This window comes from Myxocyprinus asiaticus, chromosome 33 (assembly GCF_019703515.2).
Source record: "Myxocyprinus asiaticus isolate MX2 ecotype Aquarium Trade chromosome 33, UBuf_Myxa_2, whole genome shotgun sequence".
Taxonomy (NCBI): Eukaryota; Metazoa; Chordata; class Actinopteri; order Cypriniformes; family Catostomidae; genus Myxocyprinus; species Myxocyprinus asiaticus.
In genome coordinates, this window is record NC_059376.1 from 2,539,008 (window position 1) to 2,566,936 (window position 27,929).

The window sequence follows — 27,929 nt, forward strand, 5'->3', positions numbered from 1 at the left end:
GTAAACAATTCAATAAGGGTTTACTGACTAACATTTGATATTGCGCAGCTTGATTTTATGCGTATTGTAGATTTTAAATAACTCATTGAGGCAGTAACCCTTTCATTTTCAGTTTGAGAATTGTCATTCAGAACCAAAAGAGCAGATAATTCACAAATAAATTCTGAGAGCTTATACTTTGTCTTAAATAATAATAATAATAATATATTGCCAATAAGTGTTGTAGTTCAGGTGCATAGTGAATCATTCATACCGTTTTACCCCCATCTGTGCGCGTGTCCATCCCGTCTGAAGGTCTCGCGCTGAATCAGTCGATCGATTATTGTGTATTTATTGTGTTTTCTTTAGATGAACACCAGCTCCGCGAGCATTTGCAGGCAAGCACCATAGGTTTACAATTTTGTTTTCACTTTCACTTTCTATTTTTTTCTCTCGCTGCTGTCATAAGTGAGTTCTGAAGTCTGGCTGTTCATCACTCTTCCAGTGCATTCCCATCTGTTTCCAAATATCTCCCGGATCTTCAGGGATTTGTATGACAGTCTGCATGCGGATGATCGTGATATAGATATCCTCCTTTCAGCATCACAACTCCACTTGTCATCGGATGGAAGTTAGTGTCAAAAAATCCTTTAATCTTTTCCTTTAAAACCTGAGTTTTTACTCTTATTTTCTCTTTCACTCTGTCAACATGCAAGCGACACGAAACGCTCCGTTTCTAAAGGATACTCTATCTTGCAAACGCGGAAATAACATGTGCGTCGCGTCACTTGTAGATGAGATGGGTCGTCAGATCCACCTGGCATCGGTCAAACGGAGCATCTTCTCCAACAGCACAGGTTATACAGGTTATACAGGTTATAGAGTTGTCAAAAGTTATCATGAGTATTTTAAAGTGTTCATGGGATGTCATAACAATGAAAAGCAGAGCGGGGAGATTTTAAAACAAGAGTACTTCATTCATGAATAAAGATCCTATCTTCACGCTGTGGACATACTGATGTGTCTCTGTGCTCATGAAACTCCAAGAGACAACACAAAATCATTAAAAATATCTCTGTATGACACCTCTGACCATCTTCTCGTGTCATTCACACATTGTGTTATACTTGAGGTGAGTAGAACTTTTAGTGTTAAACCAGTGGTGTAACTATATATTTACACCAGTGTTGGGTGTAATGCATTAGTAAGTAATTAATTGCTGTAATTAAATTACTTTTTCATTGAAAAAAGTAAAGTAAGGGATTACTCTTAATTTTTCAGTAATTACAGTTACTTCTGATGTAATTGTGTTAAACACTGTATAGACTATAGAACGATTCTATATAAAATAATAGTACATTTAAAATCGAAACATAAAGTCTAATGTTAAAATATATGTGTTCTGATTTAATGCTGCCCCCTTAAATTCTTTGGCCAGTTCATGAATAATTTATTTGATTTTATATGATCTGTTTGAAAGAATTAAAAGAACAGTTTCATATCTATCCTTGTATTTTTCATCTGGTCGAGGTTGATAAGGGTTTTAGAAAGTAATTACTAATAAGCAATGCAATTACTTTTCAGACAGAGTAATTAGTACAGTAATCTAATTACACTGCAGATGATGTAATTAGTAGTTAGTAATTAATTACTTTTTTAGAGTAACTTACCCAACACTGATTCACACACACACACACACACACACACACACATAAGTGTACGTTTTATTTTATATTGCATTTAGAACTATTTTAATCACATTTAAGCCTCTTAAAAAAGTGTGGTGACAAATTAATTTTAAAAAGTACATGCAATTTCCTTTATGTAATGAAATTGCATGTAAAATAATACGAACTGTCCTGTTTGAAATTTCATATCAACTACACATTTGAAACCAAATTATTAATGAGTTGTAACCTAAAAATTAAGCAGAATTACATGTATAACAATTAAATGCTTGTTTTATGAAAAAGTGCAGTGTGTCATAGTCTGAATGTGATCTGTCAGGTCCAATTTACATCCACAGGTGTCGGTAACGAACATTTACAGAGACAGAAAAAAACACCTCACGAGCATTTTCACCTAGTAAAGGATGCTGTAGACTCACACCATCAACTCTTGGTGAAAAATACTTTCTGTGCTCCCACACTCAGTAGCTTCAATACAAACAGGAAGTTAGATGGCAAAATTTGGAAGAGTGGAGCACTGAAAAAAAATAAATAAATAAATAATAATTGAAAAAAAAATAAATAAATATATATATATATATATTTTTTTTTTTTTTTTTTTTTTTTTTTTTTTTTTTTTGTGGCCGAATCTGATGTAGGGCCATATCGCACTCTTGCTAGTGTGATATTGCTTAAATATATATTTAAGCAATATCACACTAGCAAGAGTGCGATATGGCCCTACATCAGATTCGGCCACAGGCACGAGGCCGTAGGTAATCACAGCAGTGCTGATTTAGGGCCATATAGCACGATTGCAAGTGTGATATTGCTTATATACAACAGTTCAATGAACAAGTAAATGTAAACAAATTAGGAAAAACTGAGTACGGTCATAAAAACGCATTTATGCATGGAACTACTTTCTTACGCGACGGATCAGAATCTGCCGTTGCTGGTTCAAACCAAATAATGCATCCAAGCCTACGTTAGTAATTCAAAAATGCCACTTCAGAAATAGTATCACGGCTTATGCTGTTTCTAACAAGTTACTGGATAAACAAGGATGGATGTGTAAGTGTGTGTGTGTGAGAGAGAGAGAGAGAGAGAGAGAAAAAGAGAGAGAGAGAGACAGAGCGTGTGATCACCTGTTGCTACTCCCTAGCAGAGATGCTGTCAGCTTTCTGAAGATCAGCATTCTCAGTGGAAAAGTAGCCATCCATGCGGAGGTATTTCTCTCTATTTTGCAGTAGCCGGTGCGCAAGAGTCTTTCACTCTAGAAACCGCAATCTTCTCCGCCATTTTAAACAGCACATCCTCTCCAGTGTGGAAACTCCAGTAAGAGACGTACTTCAGCACGGGTAGACCTCTTACTGGAGTTTCCACACAGGAGAGGATGTGCTGTTTAAAATGGCGGAGAAGATTGCGGTGCCTTGAGTTCTGTAATTAATCAGTCTGTTGTGTCTCTCAGCTGTGATGAGCCTTAATGCTGAAGTTGTTCGTTTAAAGTCGTTTAAAGCTATTTCCTAGTTTTAGTAGCGTAGTAGTAATACGAGCAATCATGGAGCACTGTTGTATGTAAACACATGCGGAGTCACTTCACCTCACCTAACTGGCTCATATTACACACAAAAATGATCTTTTGCCACTACCTGCTGGCTAACATATGTAATGTAAAAAAAAGAAAATACATGTAAAAAGAGACATACAGTAGCTCTTAACACATCTGCACTGCTCTTACACTTTAGTTTAGAACAGCACAAACACAAGCGGAGTGATACACACAGTGAAGCGTCCGAGTGCTGATGGTGTGAGACCATCAGTGCTCATGGAACGTCTCTCGTCCAATCAGATTCGAGGACTGGAACTAACTGTTGTGTGTGAATATATATATATATATATATATATATATATATATATATATACACTATATTGCCAAAAGTATTCGCTCATCTGCCTTTAGACGCATATGAACTTAAGTGACATCCCATTCTTAATCCATAGGGTTTAATATGACGTCAGCCCACCCTTTGCAGCTATAACAGCTTCAACTCTTCTGGGAAGGCTTTCCACAAGGTTTAGGAGTGTGTTTATGGGAATGTTTGACCATTCTTCCAGAAGTGCATTTGTGAGGTCAGACACTGATGTTGGACGAGAAGGCCTGGCTCGCAGTCTTCGCTCTAATTCATCCCAAAGGTGCTCTATCGGGTTGAGGTCAGGACTCTGTGCAGGCCAGTCAAGTTCTTCCACACCAAACTCGCTCATCCATGTCTTTATGGACCTTGCTTTGTGCACTGGTGCGCAGTCATGTTGGAACAGGAAGGGGCCATCCCCAAACTGTTTCCACAAAGTTGGGAGCATGGAATTGTCCAAAATCTCTTGGTATGCTGAAGCATTCAGAGTGTCTTTCACTGGAACTAAAGGGCCAAGCCCAGCTCCTGAAAAACAACCCCACACCATAATCCCCCCTCCACCAAACTTCACAGTTGGCACAATGCAGTCAGACAAGTACCGTTCTCCTGGCAACCGCCAAATCCAGACTCGTCCATCAGATTGCCAGATGGAGAAGCGTGATTCGTCACTCCAGGGAACGTGTCTCCACTGCTCTAGAGTCCAGTGGCGGCGTGCTTTACACCACTGCATCCGACGCTTTGTATTGCACTTGGTGATGTATGGCTTGGATACAGCTGCTCGGCCATGAAAACCCATTCCATGAAGCTCTCTACGCACTGTTCTTGAGCTAATCTGAATGCCACATGAACTTTGGAGGTCTGCAGCGATTGACTGCAGAAAGTTGGCGACCTCTGCGCACTATGCGCCTCAGCATCCGCTGACCCCACTCTGTCATTTTACGTGGCCTTCCACTTTGTGGCTGAGTTGCTGTCATTCCCAATCGCTTCCACTTTGTTATAATACCACTGACAGTTGACTGTGGAATATTTAGTAGCGAGGAAATTTCACGACTGGACTTGTTGCACAGATGGCATCCTATCACAGTACCACGTTGGAATTCACTGAGCTCCTGAGAGCGGCCCATTCTTTCACAAATGTTTGTAGAAGCAGTCTGCATGCCTAGGTGCTTCATTTTATACACCTGTGGCCATGGAAGTGATTGGAACACCTGAATTCAATTATTTGGATGGGTGAGCGAATACTTTTGGCAATATAGTGTATATATACACACACCGGCAGCCAAAAGTTTGGAATAATATATAGATTTTGCTGTTTTGGAAGGAAATTGGTACTTTAATTCACCAAAGTGGCATTCAATTGATCACAAATTATTTTTCAAATTGTAATTGTAATTTTTCACATTATTAATGTCCTGACAATACATTGTGATCAGTTGAATGCCACTTTGGTGAATAAAAGTACCAATTTCTTTCCATAAGAGCAAAATCTGTACTATATATATATATATATATATATATGACACAACAGTTCGTTCCGGTCCTCGAATCTGATTGGACAAGAGACATTCCATGAGTACTGATATCTCAGAACATCATCACTCAGACGCTTCACTGTGTGTATCACTCCACTTGTGTTCGTGCCATTCTAAACTAAAGTGTAAGAGCAGTGCAGATGTGTTAAGAGCTATCTGTCTCTTTACATTTATTTTTGGGACATTACATATTTTAGCCAGCAGGTGGTGGTAAAAGACCATTTTTGTATGTAATATGAGCCATTTGGTGATGTGAATTGAGTCCTCATCAGTCAGTGATTACATTCAACAGCACTCCGTGATCGCTTGTATTAATACTACACTACTAAAGCTAGGAAATAGCTTTAAATGGCTTTAAACTAACAACTTCAGCATTAAGGCTCATCACAGCTGAGAGACACAACAGACTGATTAATTACACAAACTCAAGGTACTTACCTCTTACCGGAGTTTCCAAATTGGAGAGGACATACTGTTCAAAATGGCGGAGGAGATTGCGGTTTCAACAGTGAAAGACTCTTCCGCATATATACATACATATATATATATATATATATATATATATATATATATATATATATATATATATATATATATATATATATATATATATATATATATATACACACACACACTGATCACCCACAACATTAAAACCACCTGCCTAATATTGGTGCCAGACAGGCAGGGTTGGGAGGGTTACTTTTGAAATGTATTTCACTACAGATTACAGAATACATGCTGTAAAATGTAATTTGTAATGTATTTCGTTAGATTACTCAAGGTCAGTAACTAAATACTTTGTATTACTTCTTCAGCACGGGTAGATTTTTTTACTTCTTTTGACTATAAAAACTCAAAATACACAAAATACACGTTAAAAATACATTCTCTGAAAAACCTAAATATCTTATGCAGTGTTGTTTTTAAAACAAGATAAATCAAATTGATCGTTTTAAGGATTTTTAGATATTTTTACAGGAAAACAATACAAAATTTATTATCAAGAATACGATTTTTGCCCTAATATCAAAGGTCTTACTAGAAAAAAGAAATTATGATCCAACGTGAATTTTCTTGATAGAAAAATATGATTGTGTCTGGTAACGTGCATGTAAAATGGCTAGAAATAGCATTTTAGCTTAGCGTAAAGCTGACAATTTACACAAGGTTTATTTCTATTTCTTCTGCTCCAAACTTACTTCAAACTTACTTTTCTGCTCGTATGAATGTGACACATCATAAGAAAGTGTTTCGCCGCTGTTCAAATGCACTGTGGATCGCATCATTTATATGTATAAATGTTTTCCATCTGAAAGGACTAAATATTAAATGAAACAGATGACAATAAAATGCAAAATAATTTCTTCAGTAATCAAAATACTTTTCGAATGTAACTGTATTCTAATTACCAATGATTTAAACTGTAACTGTAGCGGAATACAGTTACTTATATTTTGTATTTTAAATACGTAATCCCGTTACATGTATTCAGTTACTCCCCAACCTTGCAGACAGGCTGGTTTGAGTATTTGTGTAACTGCTGATCTTCTGGGATTTTCACATACAACAGTCTCTAGAATTTACTCAGAATGGTGCAGAAAACAAAAAACATCCAGTGAGGGGCAGTTCTGTGGAAATGCCTTGTTGATGAGAGAGGTCAGCAGAGAATGGCCAGACTGGTTCGAACTGTCAAAGTCTATGGTAACTCAGATAACCACTCTGGACAATTGAGTAGTATATCATCTCAGAATGCTATTCTGAGATACGGGTTGGCACTGTTTTGGTGGCACGAGGGGGACCTACACAATATTAGGCAGGTGGTTTTAATGTTGTAGCTGATCGGTGTATATAATATATATATATATATATATATATATATATATATATATATATATATATATATATATATATACACACACACACACACACACACACAGTTGTGCTCAAAAGTTTGCATACCCTTGGAGAATTGGTAATATATGTACCATTTTTAAAGAAAACATGAGTGAGCAGGCAAAACACATTTCTTTTATTTCTTATGGGATTCATATTCAACTGTAGGTTATAACAGAATGTCACAATCATAAAACAAAACATGGCAACAACTAAGAAAATGAAATGACCCCTGTTCAAAAGTCTGCATACCCTTACTTCTTAATACTTTGTATTGCCCCCTTTATCATCAATGACAGCATGCAGTCTTTTGTAATAGTTGTCTATGAGGCCACAAATTCTTGCAGGTTGTATAGCTGCCCATTCGTCTTGGCAAAATGCCTCCAGGTCATGCAAAGTCTTTGGTCATCTTGCATGAACCGCACGTTTGAGATCTCCCCAGAGTGGCTCGATGATATTAAGGTCAGGAGACTGTGATGGCCATTCCAGAACCTTCACCTTTTTCTGCTGTAACCACTGGTGGGTCAACTTGGCCTTGTGCTTATAGTCATTGTCATGCTGGAAAGTCCAAGAGCGTCCCATGCGCAGCTTTCATGCAGAAGAATGCAAATTGTCTGCCAGTATTTTCTGATAACATGCTGCATTCATCTTGCCATCAATTTTCACAAGATTCCCTGTGCCTTTAGAGCTCACACATCCCCAAAACATCAGTGAGCCACCACCATGCTTCACAGTGGGGATGGTATTCTTTTCACTATAGGCCTTGTTGACCCCTCTCCAAACATAGCACTTATGGTTGTGACCATAAAGCTCTATTTTGGTCTCATCGCTCCAAATTACAGTGTGCCAGAAGCTGTGAGGCGTGACAAGGAGTTGTCGGGCATATTGTAACCGGGCTTTTTTGTGGCGTTGGTGCAGTAATATCATCATATTGTGCTCCTTGAAACAACCACACCGTCTTTTTCCAGAGCAGCCTGTATTTCTCCTGAGGTTACCTGTGGGTTTTTCTTTGCATCCCGAACAATTCTTCTGGCAGTTGTGGCTGAAATCTTTCTTGGTCTACCTGACCTTGGCTTGGTATCAAGAGATCCCTGAATTTTCCACTTCTTAATAAGTGATTGAACAGTACTGACTGATGTTTTCAAGGCTTTGGATATCTTTTTATATCCTTTTCCATCTTTATAAATTTCCATTACCTTGTTACGCAGGTCTTTTGACAGTTCTTTTCTGCTCCCCATGGCTCAGTATCTAGCCTGCTCAGTGCATCCACGTGAGAGCTAACAAACTCATTGACTATTTATACACAGACACTAATTGCAATTTAAAAAGCCACAGGTGTGGGAAATTAACCTTTAATTGCCATTTAAACCTGTGTGTGTCACCTTGTGTGTCTGTAACAAGGCCAAACATTCAAGGTTATGTAAACTTTTGATCAGGGCCATTTGGGTGATTTCTGTTATCATTATGATTTAAAAAGGAGCCAAACAACTATGTGATGATAAATCGCTTCATATGATCACTATCCTTAAATAAAAGACAGTTTATTTGCATGATCAGTCATATTTTCAAAATCAATGCCAAAATTTCACAATTTCTGCCAGGGTATGCAGACTTTTGAGCACAAATGTATATAGCGGTGACAGATGCTGTTACTCACTTTTAGATGGCAAGTACATCTGCAATAGAACAAAATAAGTTTTACATCACCAGTATAAGTTGTGGTATTTATAATGTTTAATTTCACCTGATTACAGTTTAAATAGGTAAACAGAATAAAGACTTTATAATATTACATACTGCTGTGGGCCTAATGTCATTTCCTGTTGTCCAAAGAGCTGCATGTTAAACATCAAAAATAAGTGCTAAATCATCGGTTCCATTTCAAGTCGGTCACTTCGGCACTGCATCAGTAGCTGACGCTATAGGAGCTCCTCACAGGAGTGACAATCACTGAACACTTTGAGAATCATGCTAATCTCATTGGCAGATGCCGCTTGGCGCTCCGCCCCGATGCGTGCATCATTGCGGGCATATAAATCGGAGCACAGTGCCATATCATCAAGATTTTTCAACTGAAGAAAGAAAAGCGCATCTCTTGGTTTCTTAACAGCGAGAAATCAATATTGCCACAAGCGTACTCAGACTCAGACTCTAACTTAAACTCCCTCCTTTCAGGTAACCAAGGTTACATATAACCATGACATTCCCTTTCAAGCCAATCACTTTGTACTTTGTCAGTTGTTGACGCTATGGGAATCCAATACCATAACGCAGTGCTACTGATTTGCATGCACAAAGCAATGCCTACAAGCCAATAGGGCAGGGCCATAACCACAATATACATTGAGGGGGACAAGTCCCCTCCAATAATCAGATATGGGGGGTTGAGGGACAACTTGAGGGCAGTAAATAATTTTGTGTATTTTCTTTTTGCTAGCCATGCTGACACAGTTATGTCATTTTATAGATACATAAGTGATGAAAAGAAATTCAAATTGTATTCATCTTTTCTTTTAGACAGCATAAAAAGAAAGAAAAGATGACTGAAACAGGTGAATTGCTAGCAATGCAGACACAGTGTTTCTTTTGTACTGTGTAAAAAAAAAAAAAAAAAAAAAAACATCTTTTAAAACCAAAAATGATAAAATTGTTGGCTTTTATTGCATTTAAAGTTTTTAGTCAGAACTAAAGAGTACCATTGTTTTTATGAATCCAACACCCGCAACCCCCTCCATTCAAAATGCAGTGAGTCCTCTAAGGACACACCCATTGCCCATGCCTGGGAGGAGGCCATGCTACTGGTGGAATGAGCCTTAACAGCCATGGGACATGGCATGCATTGCAAATCGTACACAAGTGTCCCCTAATCCAAACCCACCTAATCCCACCTAATCCTACAGTGTCTTTTTCTAGTTGCTGTTGTATTGAGTACACTTGCATGTCAAAGTTTGTTTTAAAAAAAGGCCAAAAAACATTTGTCCTGAAATTGATCAGTTTATTTTTCTTTTCATTTTTTTGAGAAAGAGATAAAGGCTATTCCATGCACTCCTGTCAAAAAAAAAAAAAGAAAGAAATCAAACTGTATCTAACAGGACAGAGAGGGAAGTGGACAGTCCAGATGCACAACAACAAGTGGACAAGTACATCAAACCCCACACTGGTCCTAAACTAGCAGCTTCAATGAAAAGTACATGCCAAACACTTGAAGAATTCTTGGATGAACTTAAAGTTTAGATTAGAGCAATAATTTATATAGAAATAATCTTTTACTGTATATCATTTAAATACAATCATTTTTATTTGTTTTTTGGGTCACACTTTATAATAGGTGGCCTTAACTACTATGTACTAACATTAATACATAAAAGACTATGTATTTACATGCTGTTCTGCATAATTCACAAATTTGCTGCTACTGAGGTTGAGGTATGAGTAGGTTAAGGATTAGGATTAGGGGTTAGAGTTAGGTTTTGGGGTAAGGGTTGAGTTAGGGGTAAGGTTAACAGTGTAACTACAAATGTCATTAAATGCAAGTACCTTAAATGTAATTACAATGCAACAACATGTACACTACCGGTCAAAAGTTTTGAAACACTCATTCTTTATTATAATTTTTTTCACATTTTAGAATAAAAGAAAAGTCATCAAAACTATGGAATAACATAAATGGATCTATGAGAATTATGTTGTGACTAAACAAAATCCCAAACAAATCAAAACTGTGTTATATTTTAGCATCTTCAAAGTAGTCACCCTTTGCCTAGAATTTGCAGACATGTACTCTTGACATTTTCTCATCAACTTCTTGAGGTATCACCCTGGGATGCTTTTTAAACAGTATTGAAGGAGTTCCCATCTATGTTGGGCACTTATTGGCTGCTTTTCTTTATTATTTAGTCCAAGTCATCAATTTCAAAAACTTTTTTTTTTTTATTATTATTATTATTACATTTTAGTTTTATAATTAAATAAATTAATATGGTGGCACAATTATATTTTTGTCTACAAAACTAATTTCAAACATTTCAGCATACACCTTCAGATCAAAAGATTTTTAAGATCATGAGAAACATTTCAGTCAAGTGTTTCAAAACTTTTGACCGGTAGTGTATGTACATAATAAATACATTGTGTCAAATGATTAAATACATAGTAGTTAAGGCCACCTAATATAAAGTGGGTCCATTTTTTGTATATCATATACAGTATAAACTTAAATAGTCCTGCAGTAAGTGAAATGAATTATTAAAGTACAAATAAACCATGAGGTCAGGTCATAAAAACTGCATGTAATTTTGCAAGTATTAGAAAAAATGCTGTTTAAAATAGCTTTTGATGGAATAGAACATGCCACACTGCAGGGCACTCACTGCTGACAATGCTTGAAAATGAACTGCAGGGGTAATTGTTTATTTAGTGCAACATCCATGTAAACAAAAAAAGGAATAGAACTACGAGCTAAAGCTAAAAACATTCGTTTACAATAAACATCAGATTAACACAGCACAATTTACATATCTAATATACACATAATTACACACAACACAATATACAAATAATAATATACAATGTACAGTATACAATACACATAATATAGAATACACAAACAATAAAAATAGTATATAAAGTATATATAAAATATACAGTAGGTTGTATTGTATTGATTGAGTAAACTCGTTCCCTCAGTTAAATTACTGTAAGTAATGGCGTCTCCAAACTTGCGTAATTAAGTTTACTTAACTTGTTGGTCATATGGAATGAACTTTACTATTTAAGTTAAGGTTACTAGATGCAAGAAGACTACTCAGATTTGCTTTTTTAAATATTGTTGTTTCTACTTAATAATTTAAGTTTAACTCAAATTTAGATCATGATATAACACAGCACAAATAAAGAAGACTATGTTCTAGGTCAATCATTCAATAAATGTAATTTTCCATTGTAATGCACCTTAACTTCTGTTGCATGTGCACATGGTGAATTGAAATAGAGTTAACGGGGTCCAGCTTGACCAAAGGGGACACAGATCACCTTAATGATGACATCACACCAAACAACTGTTTGCAACAAAACAACAGAAATAATACTACATTGAGCTAAAACCTCTATGAATTCTTAATAATTTCCCCATATGTTCCCTTTGACCAAGGAAACATAAGTAAACAATTAAAGTGCAAGGGATTATGGGTATATACAAAATAATGTCACACAAAGCCACAAAGTCTTTCCGATGGCAAATTTTCTGCGTTTCTGTCGAACTTGAGCACTTTTGATGAGGGTGTAGAATCTGTGGGTAATAATACTGTGATACTCGAGATCCCAGCAACCATAAATAAACTGTTTTACTGTTGAGATACATGCAGATGCATTGTTGTCAGTGCTTGAAACGAAGCTGTTCTTCATGAGTCGAAAAATAAATTTTCTGTGTTGCACCTCTCACTTCTGGTAAATAGAGGACGAAATAGGATCTCGCATCATAGCTGTAACAAGAGCAAAATTATATTCCTCTTAGAATTATTTTTTTTTTTTTTAAAGTCCCTTTAAATTGTTCCAGAGTAAAAACTTCATCTTTGAATGCTGGTAACTTGTTAAAGGAATGTTCCTGGTTCAATACAAGTTAAGCTCAATCGACAGCATTTGTGGCATATGTTGACTTCCACAAAAATTTATTTCGACTCGTCCCTCCTTTTCTTTTTAAAAAAGCACAAATCTGTGTTCCAGTGAGACACTTACAATGGAAGTCAATGGGCTCAATCTGTAAACGTTAAAATACTCACTGTTTCAAAAGTATAGACACAAGATGTAAACAATATGTGTGTTAACCACTGATATGTAATATAGAACTGGATTGCTCATGACGCCAAATCAGTGAAGTGTAACGAAGCTCAGCAGGCAATGACAGGCAGATGAAGACGATGAAGTGAGAAACCCAAGTGCAGTTTATTTCCAATCGTGATGACCTGAAACCCTCAATCACCGATTTTATATCTGCATGTACAACGCAGATGTCCTACACATGTATTTATTTATTGATTTAAATATATGTATATATCTATATTTAAAAAATCATGCATATTAAACACTACCCAGCTCTAACAAACTTCATCGGCGAACAGATCAGCTGATGTAAACAAGTTCAATGAAACTGAGCTAAGATACAAACAGACATTTTCAGACTTATTTATTGTAAACACTGAAGAGTTTGTTCAGAGTTACTGGTTCCCCTTCTGTCACTCACTCAATGTTAAGTCGATGTAGTGACACTAGGAGTCGCTCTTGAGAGCCCCGAACACCTCTATTCTTTTGAGAAAAGGCCAATGAGAATTGGCGAGTGGAATCTGCATGCCACTCCCCCGGACATACGGGTATAAAAGGAGAAGGAATGCCCACTCTCATTCAGATTTTTTATTCAGAGCCGAGCGGTTGTACTATCAGCGAGCTGAATACTACTGCTGTTCCATTCACCTCTTAAGAAGCGTATGCTGTTGTATATATGATGCATTTCCAGTGGCTTTCTCTCCTGCACGACGAGTGCAGATTTCGTCCCTGGGCGCTTCGTCAGCGCTAAAAGAGTGTATATTCCTGCTAAAGAGTATATTTTCTCTATTAGAGCGATTTGGGTAGTTCAATGGGCGCGGTCTTGCCGGGTAATTCCCCGCGGACCTCCCGTTCCCCAGCATGCTCGTTTGCTCCCGTCCGGTTCCGAAATGAGACCAGCTTGCCTCATGGCCAGCTTGACGTCTCTTTCGGGGCCTGCGAGCAGGATGAGTCTTCGATCGCTGCATCAGAGAGCACACTGGTGATGTCGGATGCTGAGGACTTGACTGGCTGAGGCTGACGCAGAGCTGACCGCCATGCTTGCCCGGGCCGCTGCGAGTATCGGGTTGGACTGGAATCCTCCACCCTCCCCTGAGCGCTCGCGGCTTGATGATTGGTTCCTGGGTTTGGGGCGCTGCTCACAGCCACCCCCCCCCCGGTTCCTTTCTTCCCGGGGGTGCACGACAAACTGACGAGGTCATGGAGGGCACCTTTTGCTGCCCGGAACAGACTTCCGGGTTTGTCCACTCTCACTACCCTCGACGGCGGGGCAGTCCACGGGTACACGGAGGTCCCTCAGGTGGATAAGGCGGTTGCGATGCACCTGTGCCCGCAAAATGCCGCCACTTCGCGGGATCGTCCGGCGCTCCCCTCCAGAGCCTGTAGGACTACGTCGTCTCTGGCAACCAAAGCCTATAGTGCCACTGGACAGGCCACCTCTGCCTTGCATGCCATGGCCCTCCTGCAGGTACACCAGGCCAAGGCACCAAAAGAACTGCACGTGGGTAGTCCTGATCCCGATGTGCTGCAGGAGCTGCGCATGGTGACCGACCTCGCCCTCCGTGCGATGAAGGTCACGGCACGAGCCCTTGTGCTGGCGATGTCCACCTTGGTGGTCCAGGAGCACCACCTGTGGCTGAATCTGGTTGAGATGAAGGACGCCGACAAAGCACGCTTTCTCAACATGCCCATCTCCCAGATTGGACTTTTCGGTGACACCATTGAGGACTTCACCCAGCAGTTCTCGGCGGTGAAGAAGCAGACGGAGGCCATCCTGCACATCTTGCCTGACGCGGCTCAAGATCCCTCACCCTGTCTGTTCGCTGAGGGCGTCCCCCTGCGGCGGAAAAAGCCCGGGCAGCTCCGCCCGAGCCAAGCTCTCAGCCCCAGCGTAGAGCCACCCGCAGGAAGCTGACACCCCTGTCTCACGGCCCGGCACAAGGACCCGGAAGGCTCCTAAGCGCCCCAGAGACAGACGACCCAGGAAGGGAGACGTCCGCTACAGAGCTGGTATCCAGACCACTCCATCCCCCGGTGGAGGGCCGGGAGGTAAATCTTTTGTTTTCTTCTCTTTTTTGTTCGCCGCACCCCGAACGGGCTGCAGTACCCAAATTGTCAAAAAAAGAGTGGTTTCCTCACTCCTTGGGTCACATAATTGGTGTTCACGACTGCCGTTGTCACGGCGACCAGACACCGAGCACTCGCAGCCAGGGCCCCACGAACGCGGTCCCCTCGTTTTCGCATGCCCAGCTGCGCCATGCCTATGGCCAACCGGTTGTGACGAGTCTCGAGGACGACCCGAGAGTTCCTCCTCCTCAGTCGCTAACCTGCCCTATGCTGGATACACAGAGCAAGGTAAGTGCTTCGAGGTCCCCCTCAGCGCAGCCACCTCGGGACGAAGCAACGCTCCTCGACATGGCGTCACCTGCTCCTCCCTGCCACGAGGCCCCACCTCCACATACGTCAGACGTGTCCCAGGTTCAGCAGCGTCCACTTCACTTCAGTGCAGGGCGAGAACGCCACAACCCTGCGTGTGGAGATCGCGACCCTTCTTCGCAAGGGCGCGATAGAGCCTGTCCCTCCAGCTGAAATTGGGGAAGGGTTCTACAGCCCTTACTTCATCATACCAAAGAAAGGCGGTGGGTTGCGGCCAATCTTGGAACTGCAAGTTCTGAACGGGCCTTACACAGACTCCCGTTCAATATGCTAACACAGAAACACATTTTGATGTATGTCCGGCATCAAGATTGGTTCGTGGTGGTAGACCTGAAGGATGCGTACATTCACGTCTCGGTTTTACCTCGACACAGACCCTTCCTACAGTTTGCTTTCGACGGCCGGGCATATCAGTACAAGGTCCTCCCCTTCGGCCTCTCCCTGTCCCCTCGCGTCTTCATGAAAGTCGCAGAGGCAGCTCTTTCCCCGTTAAGGGAAGTGGGCGTCTGCATACTCAACTACCTCGATGACTGGCTGATTCTAGCACACTCTCGAGAGTTGCTGTGCGTGCACAGGGACCTGGTGCTCAGGCACCTCAGCCGTCTAGGGCTTCGGGTCAACTGGGAAAAGAGCAAGCTCTCCCCAGTTCAGAGCATCTCTTTTCTCGGCATGGAGTTAGACTCGGTCTAAATGATAGCACGCCTCACAAGCGAGCGCGCGCAGTCGGTGCTGAACTGCCTGAAGTCATTCAGGCGGAGGACAGTGGTTCAACTGAAACACTTTCAGAGGCTCCTGTGGCATATGGCTTCCTCGCTTCAGCACTGGCTTCAGACTCGAGTCCCGAGATGGGCATGGTGCCGCAGCACACATCGCGTAGCTATCACACCGCTCTGCCTCCACTTATTCAGCCCTTGGACAGACCTCGTGTTTTTGCGGGCAGGAGTTCCCCTACAGCATGTGTCCAGACGCGTCGTGGTCACCACAGACGCCTCCAAGTTGGGCTGGGGCGCCGTGTGCAACGGGCATGCAGCCGCTGCGCAAATATGCGTTCCCCCAGTGAGCCTACTTGCACAGACCCTGTGCAAGGTCAGGGAGGATGAGGAACGAGTCACCCTCGTGGACCCATATTGGCCCACCCAGACTTGGTTCTCAGACCTCATGCTTCTCGCGACAGCACCTCCCTGGCAAATTCCCCTGAGGAAGGACCTAAGTGGCCTACCACCAGCAGTGGTAAACACGATCACTCAGGCCAGAGTTCCCTCTAAGAGGCAGCTTTATGTCCTGAAGTGGCTCTTGTTTGCGAATTGGTGTTCTTCCCAAGCCAGAGACCCCCAGAGATGCGTAGTCGGGTCAGTGCTTTCCTTCCTGCAGGAGAGGCTGGAGGGGCGGCTGTCCCCCTCCACCTTGAAGGTATATGTAGCCGCTATAGTGGCCCACCACGACGCAGTGGACGGTAAGTCCCTAGGGAAGCACGACTTAATCATCAGGTTCCTCATAGGCGCCCGGAGGCTGAATCCTTCCAGGCCATGCCTCTTCCCCTCATGGGATCTCTCCGCAGTCCTCCTGGGCCTTTGTGGAGCCCCCTTGAGCCACTAGAGTCAGTCAAGTTGAAAGCCCTCTCCTTGAAGACGGCCCTCCTGAGCTCACCTCCATCAAGAGTGTTGGGGACCTGCTAGCATTTTCTGTCAGCGACACTTGCCTGGAGTTCGGTCCGGCAGATTCTCACGTGATCCTGAGACCCCGGCCGGGCTATGTGCCCAAGGTTCCCACGACTCCCTTCAGGGATCAGGCGGTGAGCCTGCAAGTGCTGCCCTGGGAGGAGGCAGACCCAACCCTGTCGTTGCTGTGTCCGGTGCATGCTTTGCACACCTACTTGGATCGCACGCAGAGCTTTAGACACTCTGAGCAGCTCTTTGTCTGCTTCAGCAGACAGCGGAAAGGGAACGCTGTCTCCAAACAGAGGCTTGCCCCCTGGATCATGGATGCCATCGCTCTGGCATACCAGGCCCAGGCCGTGCCCACCCCTTTGGGAATACGAGCACACTCTACTAGGAGTGTGGCATCCTCGTGGGCACTGGCCCATGGCACCTCTCTAGCAGATATCTGCAAAGCAGTGGGCTGGGCTACACCCAATACCTTTGCAAAGATTTTACAATATCCGGGTTGAGCTGGTTTCGTCCTGTGTTTTGTCAGGTACGAACAGGTAGAGTTTGGTAATATGGAAAAATTGGCCAGGTGTATTGCTTGCGTATAGCGCCTTTTTCTTTCCCTGAGGCGAAAGCATGCGCTTTTACCCCCAGTCGAGTTCACAAAGTCGTGGATCCTGGATGTCCTTCCTCCCTAGCTCCCTGTCGGTAGACCGCGTCTCCCTTGGGCAGGGCCCTCTCTGCCCCCGGCCGCCATGTTTGTAGAGCTCATCCCCTTCGAGGCAGGACCTACCACTGTGCCCCTTCCATGTTGACCTCCCCTTTGGGCAGGATGTGGTCTCCACGGGGTCTTTTCCCCCTGAAAGAATAGGAATGGAAAAGAACACCTTCCCCGATGCGTATAATCGCATTAGATGGCCCCAGCCGGATATAATACTCTGTGGAGAGAAAACATAGAGAGAAAAGGCCGCAGCTGGCGTGGCCTGCTCCCATGCTAGTTATGTCGTTTCCCCCCCTCAGGGATGTGGGGAACTACATGACATCTTTTTGAGGCGTTGGGGGAGGTTACGTGCAGACTGATGAACCTGCTATTACGCACGCAGCAGCTTGCTTGCACCTGCATCAGCAGTTCACGTAACACGGTTCACATGTTGTGGTGTTTTTCTATAGGGAACCCTAGTGTCACTACATCGACACAACGTCGAGTGAGTGACAGAAGGGGAACGTCTTGGTTAATGTCGTAACCTCCATTCCCTGATGGAGGGAACGAGACGTTGTGTCCCTCTTGCCACAACGCTGTACTAGCCACTGAAATGGCCGGACCTTGTCTTTGCTCCTCAGCACAAAACCTGAATGAGAGTGGGCATTCATTCTCCTTTTATACCCGTATGTCCGGGGGAGTGGCATGCAAATTCCACTCACCAATTCTCATTGGCCTTTTCTCAAAAGAATAGAGGTGTTCGGGGCTCTCGAGCGACCCCTAGTGTCACTACATCGACACAACGTGTCTTCATCAAAAAGTGCCTTTTTCTCGCGGTCACTTGAATAAGAGTGCGCTTGCTCTATCACACATGCAGCGGGCGCTGAGATTGAGGGAGACAAGCAAAGCAAAGCTGGTTATAATTAAACTGATATAGGTTTGACTGGAGGATAATTAATTAAACTGACTACAGAGAGCTCTTCAGTGTGAAAACATGCTAATTACGGTCATTTAAGGCGATTTAGAAATCCCAGTCTGACTTTTTTAAAGTCCCATTTATAAAATTATAATCTTCACATTTCTGCCTTTAAACCCTCCAAAAATTGGCCCCATTGACTTCCATTGTAAGTGCCTCACTGGAACACAGGTGTGACGAGGAGGAGGGCATGGCCAGGCCGTGAGGGTGCACAGCCGGCGCTGGGTCACCTAATCAGCAGGAGAGAGAGATAAAGGGGAGCCGGAGACGCCAGTGAGAAAGAGAGATGCACACATACGAGTTATGTTTGTGTGTGTCTTTTATGTTATGTTAAAGTTATTTGTATCATGAAAACTTTATGTTGACTGCTCAGCCAGGTCCCAGCTTCCTCCTTCCAGATCAAACAGAGGTCTTTTACATTTGGTGCCAAAACCCGGGAAGGAGGAAGAGCACACTGTCCGGGAGAACTCGCCACTGTCATGCGCCAGGAAGCTGAGGAGCCGTTGCCAGCCGCCAGGGGACAGAGGACCCGTTGCCGTCTGCCGGGTCACAGAGGAAGCACTGCTGGCCGCCAGGGGGCAGAATGGCTGAGGACCAGTGGACGGCATGTTCGGAACCAGTGAGCCAGTTTTTCTCTCTCTCTCCTCTATCACTCTGTCTGTCTCTCTCGCTCACTCTTTCTCTCTCCCTTCTCCCTCCCCTCATCTCTTCTCAGGTTCCCAGGAGGCGAGATGGCCCATCGGGTGGCTGAATGGCCGGAAGGGCAGCGTCTCCCCTCCAGAGATGGGGGAGAGTAAGCCAATCCGGATGGCGCCCTGGCCTGAATCTGGCGGTGGACGTGAATGGTGTGACGTGGAGGGTGCACGGCCGGCGCTGAGTCACCTTATCAGGGGGAGAGAGATAAAGGGGAGCCGGAGACGCCAGTGAGAGAGAGAGAGACATACACAAGGAGTTATGTTTGTGTGTCTTTTTATGTTATGTTGAAGTTCATTTGTATCATGAAAACTTTGTTGACACTATTCAGCTGGGTCCCAGCTTCCTCCTTTCCCGACAGAACAGAGGTCTTTTACAACAGATTTTTGCTTTTTTTTTTTAAGAAAAGGAGGGACGAGTCGAAATGTATTTTTGTGGTAATCAGCATTATGCCACAAATGCTGCTGATTGAGTTTAACTTGTATTGAACCCAGAATATTCCTTTAATAACCGGTTAAATTTGTTTTGATCATTTTTTCATGAAACCAAAGGGTTTATCATATCTTTGAACAAAGTGTTTAAGATATCATATATTCTTTGTGTCAATTATTTTTGTATTAGGTATAAACCTAACTTATGCAATTTTGCTTCCTTGTAGTAAAAAAATAAATAAATAAAGTTTTTGTGGATCCTTACATATTTTTTTAAGCTAGTTTTTTTTTTTTTTTTTTTCTGAAAGCAAACAAATTTAGTGATTAAAGGAATGTGTGAACAAATCTGTCTTCCAGAGAGACACTTACAATGGAAGTCAATGGGGTCAATTTTTGAGGGTTTAAATGCAGAAATGTGAAGCTTAATTTTATAAAAGCACTTACATTAATTCTTCTGTTAAAACTCATGTACTATTTCAGCTGTAAAGTTGTTTAAATGGTCATTTTACAGCCGTTTTAGAGTTTAAAGCATTAAAGCAGGTAACGTAGTTGTAAAATTGTCTATAACTTTACACAGATGCGGTTAGTAAGTGATTTTATCACAGTAAAATCATGTTAACACACATATTGTTTGTCTTGTGTCTATACTTTTGAAACAGTGAGTATTTTAACGTTTACGGATTGTTCCCATTGACTTCCATTGTAAGTGTCTTACTGTAACACAGATTTTTGCTTTTTTTTAAAGAAAAAAGGGATGTCAAAATTCATTTTTGCAGTAATCAATATTATGCCACAAATGCTGTTGATTGAGCTTAACTTGTATTGAACCCGGAATATTCCTTTATTAAAAGTGTTTTTGTAGTGTAAACACTATCTGACGTCATTGGATCAGAGTTTTTTTTTTAATAAAAAATAAAACATGCAACATAAGCTGATCTTTTGTTTTATATGTGACTTATTATACCACAACACAGCCAAACAGCAATTGTACTTTGTATATTCATAATGTTTTTCATTATACCCCAGACAGGGTTATCATTGCATTTTGCGTCAGGATTACTGGTAAAATTTGGGCATGCAGCACATTTGCTGCACCTGTGTGCGGCTTTACAATACCGTGTTTCTGATAAGAACTATCCAGACAGCCAGCTACTATCGTTGCAAAGGCCTTGTTATGTTTATTCTGTTGGTTCATGTTTTTCATGTCTTTTATTTTGAAAATCTAGTTCCTGTTTCATGTCATGTGGTCCCATGGTCATGTGATTTCATGTTTCCCTCCATGTTTGTGTATGTAACTTTGTTGGTGGATAGCGGTCCATGTTTTGTTTCATAGTTTAGCCAAGTTATGTCAAGCTTAGTCAAGTCATTCATGTTTATGTTTATGTTTGTTTTGTTCACGTTTTGAAGTTATGGTTTTTGGATCTCCCTTTTGTTAATAAAACTGCACTTGGGTTCTACACTTCATCATCGTCTTCATTGGCATTGCCAGTGCCAGCATCATTACAGGCCTGTTTGACTACTGAATGTGTCCAGCAGTGTCTGTCATTATTCTGTCTGTTACCAGGCCATTACACGTCGGTGAGAATCAAATTTACATTATAGATTTATCTTTTTTCGAATGCTGTCTTTTACCGCAAGACATGATTTCTGCAATAGAACACAATTCCAAGCGGATGGTCTTTTGGAAATATCATGAAGAGCCAAGAAATCCTTGCCGTCATTAAAAGTATATATTCTCTGTGTGATGCCACAGGGAAAGTCTTTAAAAGCAGCGCATCCATTACCAATTTTTCCTTTTTACAGCTTATATTTTAATGCCTTTATTGCCTAAAATCAGTTGGATCAGGATTACTTTTGATCTGAGTGCTTAATTCTATAATGTACTTTTGCCATTATAAAGGCCCGGGTATATTTTGTTTTTGCCCATTGCGGATCGGATCTTGCCCGGTCGGGCACATTGCCTTTCAAAGTATACTCTGCTGACTTTATCACCCAGTCTCAGCACAGGTTACTGCCATTTAAAAAAAGTTTTATTAAGCGTCCTTTTATTTTTTGTTCTAATTGGTCACCATTTGGAAAGAAGGCTGCGGAACGCTGAAACCGGAAAGAAAAAATAGTTTCTGCTCAGAAAGAAAAAAAATAATTGTCCCTGACAACAACGTGAATAAAACTGTGCAAATGGTCAAACAATGCAACCATATTATTCTTGCCCCAGTGCATGCTGGAAAGAGGATGATACACAAACATTTAGTGTAGGCCAATTTGAACATTTGAATATATATATTAATCCAACGCCCTGCTATGCTTATTGGTTAGACTACCAAATCAGAGTATATTGTAATATAAAAGCTGCATCAATTCGAATTTGTTGCTGTCCTTAACCTCAACGAATGCTGTTGTTGTGAAAGCACATTTTTAAAAGTATGGTTTTATTTTTTAACATATTTGTGCAGCTCTTCTGTCAACAGAGTTCTCCAAACCCCATAAATCATTGTTAGAGATAAAAAGCTGTCCAGCTTTGATCACAATGAATAGTGATGTTCGGTTCGTGAACAAATTGTCCTTTTAAGTCGGTTCGTTTCAGAAAACTTCACCAAATCAGACTGAATTGGTTTGGAACAGTTTGTGTCTTGAGTCAGCACTGATCCACAATCAATGAACCTGTCTCTCGGACGTGCCTGACACTGCGACCTGAAATGAGCCGATAACCCAGAGTAATATGATCCTAAACTAGGGATGTCTACTTTTGCTAATTATTCTTTGCAATTAACTGCTCGGACTAGTTCGCAAATCGGACTGAATAATCCCGTTGCAACATTTCTCAAGTTAACAGTACACTGAACTGAGAACTGTCCCTTTCGGACATGTCCGCAATGCCGAGAAGCAATGAGTGAGCTGCTGATACTAGGAGCATGGGTGTTTGACTGTGGGGAGTGGGGGTAAAATGAATGTTTCTACTTAGGAATTTAGGATGGACTTAGCATGAAACGTGTCTGGATTCCATCTTAGCCATTTTGCATTCAAAAAATGCCCCCTTTTAGGCTAGCTAAACCTTGCTGTCATTGTGAAGTTTTTGACTTGGAAGCTATTTTCATAGGTACTTTGCTTCAATTTAACAAACTTCTGGAGCTCTGCTTCAAAAACAGAGAAAACTCAGAACAGATCCTCTCCACGGATATCTTTTGTAAAAGGTGAAAGATTTATGGGTAATGAAAACATACTTGAGCTGTACCCTTGATAACTCTTTCTCTACTACACCATAAACCTCAAGAAGGATAACCTCAGGTTCAGGCTCCTCCCAGCTTTATTTTAATCTGTGAACTATTACAATTGGATGGAGCAAAACTCTTAAAATTTACCTTCAACATGAAATAACTACAATCCTAATTTGAAGGGAAATCCCTGAAGATAATAGTTTGTCAGATTAGATTTAGGTTAGGGATTTTGAATTCACAATTGCTTAAGACAAGACATTATGTACTAAATAATAATTTAGGGGTCCCTTTCTTAAACTCATGCCCAGTGTTTTAGTCCAATGCATCCAGTGGTGTAGTGGGGACTAAAGAGGTGGGCATACAGTGAATTTATCAAGCCCCCCAACCAGTGTTTAGGACTCACAGAGTTTAAGAGTCTTATGTGAAAATTAGCATATTCATTTAAGTTGATGTTATGTTACATGTATGTTCTTGTTATTACTAGTAACATGGGAAACACTTAATAATTTTGCCACCTAGTCTCATAGAATGAACGTTACTATAACTGCATTTTTGCAAACTGACTTACAAACTGATGAATTCTACATTTCACAGCAGTTTGCCTGGTGAAATGAATATTACAGGCGCCACAAGAACTGTGCGTTTTATTCACTTTCACACAAATCAGGACTACAATGGCTGATTATGACACTATAAACACTTATTTTTTGCACTATTACTCACACACTGCTATGTTATTATATCATTTCACTTTCACTGTTACGCATCTTTTAAAAAACAACACATTTTAATGCTTGAATTAAAGACTCACCTGCAGTTACACACTTATTCCAATGTGATTAGCTTCTGCAGAAGCTCACCTGATAGAGTGTCAGACATTGGACTAAGAGGACATGGTTTGAGCCCAGCCAAAATATATGTTTTGTGTTTACCTCTCATTTGATTTAAGATCACTATTGGTTAGGTTAAGGCTAAAGTTTTAGGTTATGGAGGTATGTTTTACTCATTAAAACCTCCATCTAATATTCATCTTAAAAACCTTGTCTGATTATGACATCATTTCACTCGCTTTTGGCACCCTCTGCTGGACAGTTCACAAGGAAACGGCAGCCAAATGTGTAATAAGGCACGTAAATTTAGTCTGGCACAAAAAATTTTGCCATGCTCACGTAATGTTCATGAGACTAGGCTGTAACTTTTAGTACTAAACTAATGCATAATAATGTATCAAGCAGTGTAAGTAATATTCACGTTATTATAAGTTAACTGTTGTTTTATTTGTGTACCATAATGTGCTTGTTCTCTGTCTTTCACTGTGAAATGTTTTCCCACAAAGAAACATACAGTACATTGAAATGATCTGATACATCACTAGAGAATATCGATAAATCGCCCCTCCGTGCCCTTGAAGGGAGGATTTCTGTATACTTTTGAAAGTAAAAAATTCATTTGAAATCAATCTACAAACTGATCAATTTAAAAAGTTGCAGGCCAAGGCCAGCTCGTTGTTCTGACGGCCTTTGATACCTAAAATCACACATTTTAGGTGAGCGTATGCAAAATCCTTAGAAAAATGGATTGGCATACGGCGTATACTTGCATATGCGCTAGAATACACTCCTGAATGTATCCATCTTGTACTAGAACAGTGATCCTTTTAATGCTCGGAAAATCTTGCTTTCATGCTGCATAACAAAGATTTGAAGTTGTGAAACAGGAAAACCCCACAGCTTGGGTGAGTTCCCAACTTCAGATAACAAAAACTGTGCTTCATTTCACAACCTTTCTGTATATGAAGGTCTACATATTCAGCAAAGATTCAGATCTTGTAGATTACAATGAAAAACATAAAAATAAATAAATAATAATAATATATATATAAATATATATATATATATATATATGGCAAATACAGAGCAGTAAATAATTTGCAATGCATTGTGTTGTGGTAGCTGCTTTTCATCTTGCTCATTGCATTTACAAGCCGGTGACCAGCAGATGTCCTCAGGGCAAACTTGAAAGACATGAATGTGTTGGGTTTTTACTGTAAGGTGCTGTCCTGCTTGTGAGTCCTATGGGAAGCTCAAGTTTAAAAGTCCTCTGTTCTCCAACAAACTTAGTCCACCCAAAACTCACAAATGTTTAATTAAAATAAAATACCACTAACAATGAAGAGGGAGTGGCATGGAGGCTCAGTGGTTAGCACTGTTTGAGTCCCAGCTCAACTGGGCCTTTCTGTGTGGAGTTTGCATGTTCTCCCTGTGTTCTTGTGGGTTTCCGCTGGGTTATCCAGCTTCCCCCAAAAGTCCAAAAACATGCAGGTTAAGTGAACTGGAAACTCTAAATTGCCCTGTAGGTGTGAGTGAGGGTCCCCCAGTCACTGGGGGTTGCATCAGTAAGGGCATCCGCCATAAAACCTGTGCCAAGTCAAATATGCGGATCACAGATGGTCTGTCGTGGTGACCCCTAACGGGATCAGCCAAAAGAAGAAGACAACGACCTACAAACAATGAAGAAAAACATTTGAGGTGTAGCCGTGATCCTTTGGGAACCCTCCACAGCGCCTCCTCTGGACATCCTCTACTACTTGATAATGTTCCATGCAATCTGCGGCACCGGACGGTCCTCTGGTTCCCAGTTTGACCTTGCTCGAAAGGTGATATGTTCTGCTCCTCCTCTCCTTCAAAGAATGTTGCCAGTTTCAGGGAGTATGTAAACTTCTGACTTCAACTGTATATAGTACAATTCCAGTTGTTTTATTTCTGTATGTACCTGAAGCTTCTGATCAGAAAAATTCCTGGGCACATCTTGGCAATAACAATCCGATATCTGATGGTATCAGGTGGCAATACAATGGTTCTTTATATTCAATTACCATATTTATGTACCATTCTGTATTTACAGGGTGCATCAAAGTACTTCAAAGAATACCATGGTACATGTCCAAAAAAATCACAGTAATGTCATGGTGATTTTTAGGTACCTGCAGTAGTCGTTCACAAGCTGCACACGTGTTGAACTTCAGAGAGACATTCTTCATCACTGGCAAACGATAGGACGCATTTGCAGGTTTGTTTCCATTGATTGTAGATAATCATCCACTGCAATCTGCGTTACCTTTATTCTCTGTGTTTTAAAGTATTCTGTTAACGTGTTGTCAAGTTAAACCACTCCAAACAATTCAGTACGTCGGAGTGATTCAGGATGTTTTGCTAACACGTGTGACCAATTCACTGTAAAGAACCGACTCAAAAGAGTGATTCATATTTTTAGTTCTGATTCAAAACTGGCGTCGGTAAACACCTGGGTCTTCATGTCTAAAACTTTGCGTAGATTTCATCCTTAAAGTGTGCGTAAGCACAAAAGGCAGATTTTGCGTACGCACAAAAAAATTCGGATTTATAAAACCGTACATACGCCAGAACCTGCGCATTGTTCTCTTAATAAATCCCAGCTAGAGGAAGACTGCGCTTACATGAACGTGATTCATTCCCCACCCCGTCTCCTCCCAAAAATAACCAACACCTGTTTTTACTATGCATATCCTATCTGCATACAATTACCATATGCATTTCACCATCCAGACACGTGATTACTGCGTTTAACGGTACGAAAATCTGTATTATAAGAGATAAGACTGTAAATATCACATGTGCCCAAAGGTTAGATGCTGCACCATGGAGAAACATTATTTATTAAGATATTAACTTGTTTCAAAGAATATATCTTGAATATCCCTTGGTAAAATCTTTGCAGACATAAATCTAACCTAAGCAATTTTGCTTCTCAGAAAACCTTTTAAATCGTTTTAAGTGTGTTTTTATTGAGGAGTTAAATATTTAGTACTGGAAATAAAATGAAAATTATTAAAATTCTTTGTGCAGCATTGTCTGATATCAACGGACTACTAAGATTTTATATTTGACTGGTATTATATATATATATATAAATGAACAATGTTTTTATTAGACTAGAACGGGGGTTTCATTGCGATGAGGGTCAGGATGAAGTGGAGCAGGCAGCATTTTCTATGCATTGCTGTACCTGTTTACAGCTGTACAATACTGTTTCTGATGAGACATGTCTCTCCAATGATCTGTTCGACTACTGAATGTGGCCAGCAGTGCCTGTCTTATAGCTACTGTCCGTTTTACTGAGCCATTTCACGTCAGTCAGAGTCAAGTGCGCATCGCATTATAGATCATCTTTATCCAAATGCTGTACTTATCTCAGTACATGATTGTAATAGAACAGACAATATCTCAAACTAAGAAATCTTCGCTGTCATTTTTAGTTACTGTATGTTCCTTCTCTATGGTGACACGGGAAAGTTCTCCAAACGCAGCACATCCCAAACCCATATTTCCCTTTTACATCTTATATTGGAATGCCTTTTTAATTGGTTACATACAAATAATATAGTCTTCTATTGGCTTAACGATTACTTCTGTTTCAAGTGCTTAACTACTTAACTTTTTTTTTTATTCTAAACGTGAATTAAATGAAAATCAGTTTATAATCAGTCTGTTCAGTTCATTATTTGTCCAGCTGGTGTCGCCAATTCACACACACCAGTAGAAAAATGCGTACGGTGCGCACATATTTACGGCAAGTTTAGTTTTTATAAATCCCGATACAGGGGCCTAGTGTATAAACGTTGCGTACGTACAAAATTGGCATTGAAATGTGCGTACGCAATTTTCCACGCACACATCGTGATTTATAAAAATAAACTTAGCGTAAATATGTGCGCACCGTCCGGACACTCTTGACTGTGCGTACACACTCTTTTACTGGTGGGGGTGTGTGTGTGTGTGTGTGTGAACTGACGGGATTTATTAAGGGAACTATGCGCAGGTTCTGGCGTACATATGGTTTTATAAATCTGAATTTGTTTTATTTTTTTTTATTTTTGTGCTACGCAAAATCTGCCTTTTGTGCATACGCACGCTTTAAGGATGAAATCTACGCAAAGTTTTATACATGAGGCCCCTGGTACACTACATCATGTAGTGGTGTAGCTTTTGT

The 27,929-nt window shown here is 40.9% G+C and overlaps 1 protein-coding gene, 1 long non-coding RNA gene and 1 other non-coding gene across 5 annotated transcripts in view; 1 reads left to right on the forward strand and 2 right to left on the reverse strand.

The window, feature by feature from the left end:
* Nucleotides 1–966, reverse strand: part of LOC127424030 (periphilin-1-like) — a 50,738-nt gene extending 49,772 nt beyond the window's left edge. Inside the window, exon 1 of one of the 3 annotated variants that reach the window (XM_051668812.1) lies at nt 254–966. In XM_051668812.1, the coding sequence (XP_051524772.1) occupies nt 254–283 (30 nt within the window). In that variant the 5' untranslated portion in view covers nt 284–966. The remainder of the gene's footprint in view (nt 1–253) is intronic. The other 2 variants (XM_051668811.1, XM_051668813.1) reach the window with 2 other exon arrangements.
* Nucleotides 483–27,683, forward strand: LOC127424036 (uncharacterized). The gene is made up of 3 exons (XR_007894409.1): nt 483–610; nt 18,936–19,181; nt 19,278–27,683. It is a non-coding gene; the product is annotated as an uncharacterized LOC127424036 (long non-coding RNA).
* Nucleotides 22,802–22,914, reverse strand: LOC127424771 (U5 spliceosomal RNA). The gene has a single exon (XR_007894519.1). It is a non-coding gene; the product is annotated as a U5 spliceosomal RNA (small nuclear RNA).
* Nucleotides 27,684–27,929: the final 246 nt, after the last annotated feature.